This window comes from Aedes albopictus, chromosome 3, assembly GCF_035046485.1.
Source record: "Aedes albopictus strain Foshan chromosome 3, AalbF5, whole genome shotgun sequence".
Classification (NCBI taxonomy): domain Eukaryota; kingdom Metazoa; phylum Arthropoda; class Insecta; order Diptera; family Culicidae; genus Aedes; species Aedes albopictus.
In genome coordinates this window covers 65,690,883-65,700,959 of record NC_085138.1, presented here as the reverse complement: position 1 = coordinate 65,700,959, position 10,077 = coordinate 65,690,883, and the positions used below count along the sequence as shown (strand labels likewise).

The following is a 10,077-nucleotide window of genomic DNA, read 5'->3' as shown; positions in this document are numbered from 1 at the left end:
CATAGAAATAATATGAACATTTGAATAAAGAATCCACAAATGTCAAAGATCATTCGACAAATATACAGAACCAATGCATTTTTTCAGCGTGCAATTAGCAGCCGTTACTTTTCAATTCATCCCGTCACATCTCGGAACGGAATTTCCTGATTTCTTCCCAAATGACAAAGTTCCATACTGGGAAGCGAAGAGAAATAAAAAAAAAACTCCGGAGATGTCGCCTGAATATTCCAAGCCTAATTATTCCACCCTCGAGCGAGCAAAAACGGCAGAGAATGAACGAACCAACGAACAGTCGATACAGCACAAAAAGTGTAAATAGCACTTTTAATAATGAATTAGCTTCGAGTTGAAAAGTCATTCTTCCCGGACCGAATTTACCAGTTCACTGAAGATGGAGGAATAGGGACAAAAAATCTGATCCAATCAGCGCTTTTGATCTGGTGCCATGAATGATTTATTACAGCGGTACGGAAGCAACGAAGGCAATAATGAGTGCACTTCGCTTCAGAACTTGGTTCCACGACACCACATCGCCGGGTTGTAACTTCGACAATTTATACCGGTGCCTATTTTTGTCATAATCAAATCTTAATTGAACTTCGATAAAATCGTGCTTCGAAGATTGGTTTACTACATCTCGAGCAGTCAGTGGCGCTATCGAATTGAAGAATTGCCGTACCGTGATCGGCGTTATCTCCAAATGAAGATATCTCCCAGAAACAGATAATGAAGCCTGGCGCCACCATGAACGTATTCAAACACTTCGGTCGTTGTAGTATCAGTTCATTGGTGGGACTGTCTGGAAGCTCTGGATAGCTCCCGGATTACATTCGAAATGAGGATCTTATTATTCAGTTTAGTCACACTAGTACTGTCCAGTACTGGCCAAGAACTTCCCGATAAGGAATGGTGGGAAACGGCCGTATTCTACCAAATCTACCCGCGGTCTTTCTACGACACTAACGGAGACGGAGTTGGGGACATCAAAGGGGTAACGGCGAAGCTGCCGTATCTCAAAGAAACGGGAATCGACGCCACATGGTTGAGTCCGGTATTCAAATCTCCGCAACGGGACTTTGGTTACGATGTGAGTGACTTCCTCGAGGTTGATGAACTGTTCGGCACCAACGAAGATCTGGAGGAGCTGTTCGCCGAGGCGAAAAAGCTGGGGATAAAAATTGTGCTAGATTTTGTGCCGAATCATTCCAGCATTGAGCACTGGTGGTTCAACCAGTCGGAACTTGGCGTTGAGCCGTACAAGGACTACTACGTGTGGCATCCGGGCAAACCGGTGGAAGGACAGGAAAGGCCCGATGTTCCAAATAATTGGGTAAGTGATGGAATTTTCCGGTAAAAATGTCGCATCATAGTCGAGCAATTTCAGAACTCCGTATTTTACGGATCGGCCTGGGAGTGGAGTGATATTCGGAAGGAATACTACCTTCACCAGTTCGAAGTCGGACAGCCGGATTTGAACTACCGCAATGAGAGAGTGATTGCTGAATTTGATGAAATTCTTCGCTTTTGGATGGGAAAGGGGGCGTCTGGATTCCGCGTCGATGCCATCAATCACATGTTTGAAGACGACCTCTTCCGAAACGAGCCGGTTGTTGATCCATCCGATCCGCTCAGCTACGGATACACAAATCACATGTATACTAACAGTTTGGTAAGTAGACCCCAATTTACTCGTTTTGGACACGACAGGTAGAACAAGATCAATCGTAACTTGATACCCGAAGGCATTCCGGAGGAAGAGAATTTTGTTGATATTCCCATGAGAATTTTTCGAACAGAAATTTCAAAGGCATGTTATTTAAAATTCTGGAGGAAAACTACTTCGGCTTTTACCAGTAGCCAAACATGCAGGTATTCAACAAGACATGCTGAGCCAGAGTAACGGGTTCGACACGCGGTCCGTAATGGAAATGCTGTATTTTCTTCCAAAAAGTCTGTAAAATCCAGTTTATTAAAAAGCAACTAACCATTCATCATATTGACATTCTAGCTAGAAACCTACGATGTCATTGGACACTGGAGACGGGTCATTGACGAGTTTGCCGAGCAAAACGACCGCGAAACTATGTGAGTACTTTCTGCCAAAACAATCGTCTGCTAAAAATTTATCCAACAATCAAATCCAACCAACCAGAATCATGATGACCGAGGCCTACACCAGTATGGACATGATCATGCGGTTCTACGAATCGGATGACGGAACCGAACAGCGGGCTCACTTCCCGTTCAACTTTGCCATGATTACGGAACTGAATGCCGAATCGAAAGCATGGGACTTCAAGTACGTCATCGATCGTTTCCTGGAAAATATGCCCCGCGGGAAGGTCACTAACTGGGTGGTACGTATGTTGTAAAGCTGTCAAAAAAATCCTCAATTTTAAGCTTCGATTCCTTTCGCAGCTCGGAAATCACGATCAACCCCGTGTCGGTAGCCGCTACGGTTCACAACGTATCGACGGCATGTTGCTTATGCTACTGACGCTACCTGGCGTAGCTGTAACCTACAACGGCGAAGAGATCGGTATGCTAGACTACCGGGACATCTCGTACGAAGACAGCCGCGATCCACAGGGTTGCAACGTGGGACCCGAAGAGTACAAATGGAAATCCAGGGACCCTCAACGAACGCCCTTCCAGTGGGATGATTCCTTCAATGCGGGGTTTTCAACGGCGAACAAGACTTGGCTACCGATCAACCCGTACTTCAGGCAGATCAACTTGCTGAAACAGCAAGAAGCGGACTACAGTACGTATCAGTTCTACGTGGATGCTGTAGCTCTGCGTAAGAATCGCGTCTTCACCCACGGTCACTTCAAATCACGAGCGTTGGCAGAGAATGTGTTTGCATTTGTTCGCTATCTAAAACCCCAGGATGATCCGAGTGGAATGTACGACAAATATTTCATTACTGTAGTTAATCTGGACGATCAGGTTACAACCGTTGACCTGAGCTATCTGTATGATGTAACGAACAACACTGTCATTCGATTGTCAGGAACAGACTCTCGATACAATGTTGGACAAAGTGTCATACCGTTAAGCTTGACGTTGGGTCCATACGAATCGCTGATTGTTGCTGAATCAGCGGCCGTGTCTCTTCGTGCAGCTGTGGTTCTCGTAGTGCTGGCGATAATGAGTTATCTGGTTAGATGATTATTGAACTCAATAAAATGATACAATTGTACGAATGATTCCTATGCTGGCGATGAGAGTGCTAATAAACATCACTATTAAATATAACTTGTGAAATTCACCATTTAAGGGTTTCCTTGAGTAAAGGTCATAAAATCAACAAGCTTGATCAACGTCTTAAAGTCCTTGAAGGATCATGAGTAGGCCCCTGTAAAGCCTTAAAACATCTATGTAATCCTCCGCGAAATACTCATGAAACCCCCAAAATTCCGGGGAAATCCTGTATGTAACCACCTGAAACACCCTGAAAAGCCTCGACATGTCTCTAACACCTTTGAAATCCATCTGAAGCTCACTTGGAAACATATGAATTCCCTTAACCCTTTGGAGACGGAGTGGTCATATATGACCCCAACATAGAAACTGCTGCATAAATTCACTCATTCGATAAAACAGAACACTGTCTTCGGCAAAGTTGTAGCAAATTGAATCCTCTATTGAGGAAAAATGGGAAAATTTGTATTTGGGACTTAATTGATAACCTAGAACATCCTGAACACCATGAAATATGAAAAAAGGAAATATTTGACATACCAGCTGTTCTAAAAGCTGAACTTGGATGTGGATTACGTTTATATGTGTTCATTTAACCTTTGTCAAGAATATCAAAAGGTTTTTTTTATATTCTGGGGCGTTCTAGGTGTTCCAAACTGTCCTTGGAGTTCAGGATTTCAGATCTACACTCGTAACAACAGCCATATCTACTATACTGAGTAACGTTTCGTATTTATCCGTGGTTACTAAAACAAATTTGAAGTCTACATATTTATTAGAAACCTTTGGGACATTCAGGTTCGTCCAATCAGCTCTATAGTGAAACCTTCAAATCTACAAAAAACACTATGTGTTTTCACCATGAATAATAGCATAGCATAATCTGCGGAGACCCGTTAAGCTCTTGAAATCTCACATGTCATTTAGAGAATATTCCAGGTCAGCCTAACTATCTTTGAGTTCAGAACTTCAGATCTACACTCGTAACATCAGCTATATCTGACATACTGAGTATCGTTTCATAATCAGTTGCGGAGACTGAAGTCTACTATATATTATTATGAACCTTTGGGACATTGAGGGTCGTCCAAACTATTCTGAAGTTTAGCTCTTGATAGTAACAGCAGTTATTCTCACATTGAACTTTAAACAAAAAAATGTAATCCATGCCAGGTGGGTCATGAGTAATTTCAAGATAGTTTTGAGATATTCTAGATCAACATCACTACTTCGGAGCAGTCCTGCAAAATATCAGTATCAGTGTCTGTTTTACAGCCGAAAATGAATGACTGCGGCGGTCGTTTTCCGTTCCTCGATGTGAGAACTGACTGAGTCCGAGAGCTCCATTCGTGAGCGACCCAACAAGATCAATTCCCAACCATCCACACACTACTCATGCTGAAAGGCCATTCGTCTCAAGCGGTGGCTTGTGAGAGTGAGTGCCCTATATGCTACCACGGGTGAAAACACTCAACTACAGAAAATTGAATGGAAATTTATCCCTCTCTCGCTTTCAGCACGCTGCGTGCGAACGTGAGTACCTGTTTAATTCAACAACGATGACAGGAAAACCAAAACGGAGAAAATGAAAAAAGCAAAATATCGCTATCATAAAGGCCTGTCGAAAAATTGCAGCACTGCTCCGGAGACCATGGCTTCATGTTTAAACTTGTGACACAACGTTACGTAGTGTTACATAATAATCCACTGTACTTACTAAAGTAGTTAGAGGAACACTAAGCGTTGTTATATATTTTTGGGACATTATTGGCTTCCTTACTTTTATGAAGCTTAGTTGATAAAAACAGCCACTGTAACTTTCAGGAGACTTACTGGACATGATAGATTACAAATCGTAGCTTTGTATAATGAAAAAAGTTACCGTTACACCCGTGGACTTCAGGATCTAAACTCAAGAACAGTTTGAATTACCTAGGATATCCCGAGTGATCTGATACAATCTATTGGACTTTCAGAAGACTTATTGGACATGACTGGACTGGACAAATCGTGAAACACTTTGGATCACCTCAGAAGCCCTCCCCCCTGAAACGTCGTAAAGTTTACATGAAAAGCTCCCTAGAACTACATAAACCCCTCGAAACGTGTTAAAACGTTTTTGAAACCCCATCAACCCCTAGAAGCTCACTTGAAAGCCTGTGAAGCCCACCTCCTTTGAAATCCTTAGAAACCCGATAAAACGTCCTGAAACGCTTTGAAGTCCCTCTGAAACCTCTGAAAACCCTCTTTAACTTCCTAAATCCCATCTGAAATGCCTTCAAACGCCTTTGCAATTCTCTTACAACTTCCTTAAAAGCCTCCTCTACCATGTCTTCAGGAATTCATCTAGAGATTCCTTTGGGAATTCCTTTAGGAATCCCTTCAGAAATACCATCAAGGATTTCCTCAGGAATTCTTCCAAAGATTTTATCAGGAATTCTTCCGAAAATTCTGTCAGAAATTCCTGCAGGTATTTTTTTGGTGATTCCTCCAGGGATTTCTTCAGGAACTCATCCAGGTATTCTTTCAGGCATTCCTCCAGGGATTCATTCATGATTTCTTCGATGATTTTTTCAGGAACTTGTCTTCGTATTACTGCAGGATTTTTTCTACTGAGATTCCTTTCGGTATTCTGCTTAATATTACTTCAGGAATTCCTCTCGGAATTCCTTCAAAAATTCCTCCCGATGTTTTACCAAGTTTTCTTCTAGGGATTTCTTCGCGAATTTCTCCCGGCAGAAATCCACTTAGCATTTCTTAAGAAATACCACTATCCACTCAGCTTTCCTTCCGGAAATTCAACGAATTCTTCCTGAGATTGCTTCAGAAAATTCTCCCGGAATGCTTTCAGAAATTCTTCCCGGGATTTCTTCAGGTATTTTTCCCGGGAACGCTTCGGGAGTTATTCATGAAGGGATTCCTTCAGAAATTTACTGAAACTTGGTATTTTTTTGTGACTGAAAACAGAAAAACGTTAATAATTCTGAATAACTACCTAAGTTTCGATGCTGTGGCAATGATTTACAATAGTTCATAATCATAATCAATGCTTTCCTTAGACTGAAACCCGAGAAAAAAAAAACAAGTTCCCTTGAGAAATATCTTAAGAATTCCTTCAGGAATTCTACTAGGGATTTCCTCGGAAATTCCTTCAGGAATTCATCTAGATTACTTCAGGAGTTTCATCTAGGATTCCTTTCAGAATGACTTTTCAGATTTCTGATGATTGTTTTCGAATAATTCCTTTTATAATTTCTCCAAAGTTTTCCTCAAACATTTTTCTACCCCTAGGACTTTTTTTTGTATTATTTTGTGTAGTTTCTCTCCACATTTTTTTGAAAATTTACATCTGGAAAACTTCTTGTCCTAAAATAACTGTAAAAACTTCTCCATAGGTGTTTCATGAACCTCACCAAGGATTCATCTAAGTTTTTTTTTCAAGGATTCTTCCGAATTTCTTCATCAAACCCCACCAGATAATTTTCCATGAAACTTGGTTTAAAATTCCTCCAAACACTATTATATTTTCAAATGTTTCCTCCAAGAATTCTTCCACGGATTCCTAAGTTTTCTCCAGTCCAGCTTCCGCTGCTTCTCCATAGGTTATTCTACGGATTCTCTCTTAACTCCCCTTGTAACCATTAGCACTTTGTTTCGCCTTTTTGGGCTTACAGAGCTTAGATTTTTTTATTATATTTATTTTTATTCGTGAATTTTCACTTCTGCTAATTCGTCACACAGTCTTACAGAGCTACTACCCAGCCAATATAGAGTACATAAGCTCTGTGACAGCATTGTATTAGCACGCAAGGTGAATAATAGTGTCTAGTGGTTATAACCATAGGGTCCTTCAAGGATGCTTGCAAAAATAGCTCCAAATGCTTCAAAATAATGCTCCAAATATTCAAACGCGTCCTAGAGAGGATTCCTTAAAAAATCCTGCAGAAAACTGCGGAAAATATCCCAAGAGAAGTCTTTGGAGCTGTTATTGGAACAATTCCTGCGGAGTCCTTCCGCTTCGAAAGTTATTGGCAAATTCATAGATGATTCCCCCTAAATATTTTAAAGAGATACATTAGGAAAAATTCCTAAGACAACATTAGATTGCTTAGAGGAGGTCTTGCAGTTTTAATTGGAGAAGCTCCCACATGATTCCTTGATGGAATTTTAAGAGATCTACTTTTGAGAAAATCCCGCAGAAGTCATTGGATAATCTTCTGAGGCAATCCTTGAAAGAATCCTTGAAGAATCTTTAAAAGAATGAATAAAGGACGATAGCTTGACGGAATAGGAGGAAAAAATCCTAAGAATCTTAGTAGAATTTCTATACTACACTACTACAGTCATAGCACAATTATGGGTCACCCACAATTATGAGTCACTTGCATTTGAATAACATGGTGAACTGACTGACTTTTAATTGTGACAGAGTGACCCTTAATTGTGCAATGGCTGATTTCTTTAATACACAAAAAAAAATCCTTTGGAAGCATCCATTTAGTACTTCACGCGAAAATGAGAATTTTAAACCCCCTCCCCCCTTCGTACGGGGTTTTCCTATACTTAATACATTGCTTGTCACACATTTGTAAATCCCCTCGTCCTCCTCTAAGCGTGACGTACTTTATGGATGCGCCCTTTGGAGCCTTTGAAGCCTTCATTACTGCTCCGAAGAGTTCTTGGCCTATTTCTGGAGGAGTTCCTCAACGAGCCATTAGGAAAACTTCTGAATGAATTCTGGAATAATTTATGGAGGATTATTTTTAAGAACCATCGCAGAAATCTTTGCAGTTTTCTTAGAGTAACCCTACATGTTTTTTTCAAGCAATTTCTAGACTGTGGGGAATCCATAAAACAAAATCCCGAAAGAACCATCAGAGGATAACATAAGACGAAGCTTCAAAAAATTCCCGGAAGAATCCTTGGAGAGGCTCCTGTAAGAATCCGTGGAAGAATGGAGAAATCTCTGGAAGGGATTTTAAGGGATGCTTGAAGAACTTCTGTCAGACATCTTTAGATGAAATATTAAAGAATTTATTTGAGAAATCTATAGAAAAACTTTTGAAAGAATCGATGGATGAATTCATTAAAAAGTCCCTGGAGAATCCTCCGGAGAAATTCTTTGGGTTGGGAGATACTAGAGGGAATTACTTATGGAATTCTTTAGAAAAACTTTGGAAAAAAAATTTGACAGGAATTCTTTGATAAATGGCTGAAATATTGGCGAACTTTCTAGACAAATGCATGGAAGAATTGCTAGAGGAATCCGTGAAACAAATCCAAAATAAGAAATGCCAGGAACACAGAAATTTCTGGTGAAATTTTCCCGAGAATGATAAAGTTTCTGAAGAAATTCGAGGAATTTTTGGAATATTCCTTAGAAAAAAAAATTGTTAGATGATTTGCTGGAATTTTTTTTGGAGATTCTTTAGAATAAATTTGGGCCGCAAAACGGTGAGTCGCAAAGGAGAGCGTCATACATAGCTCTGGTCCTCACAAGTTCCAACCTCATGCTTCAACAGGTCAAGCCATCGCCAGCTAAGAGTTGTGTGCCTGTTGTCCTACTAACTTCAGCTAGATGGAGAAGGTACATCTCGAGCGTCTGTTCACCAAGGAGGTGCGGCTCAAACAGCGTCTGTTCTGGCATCCAGCGGCTGAGTATGAAATGCTCCTCCACCGGAAGCCACTCCATCAACATTTCAGCAAAACTCGTCAAGGGTTCGACGCATTATCCGTGCCAACACCGAAGCTCCATCTTTGCAGGAGATAGAAATAGCCATCCGTAGCATGAAATCGAACAGGGCCCGGGGGACGATCGCATATCCGGTCGATTTCCGGGTAGATTTTCGGTCGACTAGATGCAAGGCGTCTTAGTAAATGTACCCAAAAAGTGTTTCTGTGCATCGTTCTCAAAGTCCTCTGCAGAGTGAACCTTACCCGGATACAGGAAAAGATTTACGCAGCTCTCCGGCGGCAGCAATCAGGATTCCGTGCCGGGCGATCCTGTTTTTACCATATAGTTACGCTCAGTATCATCTTGGAACAAATCAATGAATTCCAAAAATCGCTCTAGCTCAATGTTTCCCAAACTTTAAGGAGGTATCGCCCCCTTAGAGCTTAAAAAAATATTTTCGCCCCCCTAGGTGAGATTTCATTGTCTATAGTAAAAAAATGGAACTGTGCTTAGCTAAAGCCATTAAAAGCGCTACTGTGACAAATTTAGTCGTTCCCTTTGATGTATCTAAATCTGTGTCAATCTCATTTCCATTAAATTGTTTGGTGAATGAGTTGATTTTTTGCTTTTGAAAAAAAAATACTGAAATTTAATCGTGCTTACATAAATATTGATACCGTATTTGTGCCTAATTCTTAAACCGTTGTTTATTGAGCATTGATTAACCAAAATAGAACGGACTGTGAACACCTATGAACACTCGATATTTCCAAGCAGAAGTTTTACTATTATTCTTAAAGGAAATTTTTCAACAACCGAGAATCAATGTTTAGTCCACTTTTTTCTAAATTCAAATCCAGATCCCTATCAACGAGCTTCGTATAAATTTGGATGCTTCCTGTGTTTTAAATAAATTATCAAATAAGTAAATATGCAGCATTCATGACAAGATTTGAACGGAATTTTAAGCAGATTGTTTTGAATGTTTTAAAATTAACTTCCAGTGAAGTATGGAATTCCTCCGAGAAGCTTCTCTGAAATATTTTCATATTTTCAAACACTGTGCGTGAAGTTGTTCATGAATACTGTGTTACGAATGTCACCAGAAAAGTGTTCTGTAATTCAACTGAACCTCATGTTTTGATTGAAAATTCCATGAAGAAATCCGCCGACGAGTTGAAACCCAATTTTGCTCA

The 10,077-nt window shown here is 40.4% G+C and overlaps 1 protein-coding gene across 1 annotated transcript; it reads left to right on the top strand.

Annotated features, from left to right (window-relative positions):
* The first annotated feature begins 736 nt into the window (after positions 1 to 736).
* LOC109415681 (maltase 1-like) lies at positions 737 to 3,241 on the top strand. Its single transcript, XM_019689607.3, has 5 exons — positions 737 to 1,333; positions 1,388 to 1,672; positions 2,012 to 2,088; positions 2,156 to 2,360; positions 2,422 to 3,241. Exons 1-5 carry the CDS (start codon positions 839 to 841, stop codon positions 3,172 to 3,174), a joined length of 1,815 nt encoding a protein of 604 aa, XP_019545152.3. The 5' UTR covers positions 737 to 838; the 3' UTR covers positions 3,175 to 3,241.
* Positions 3,242 to 10,077: the final 6,836 nt, after the last annotated feature.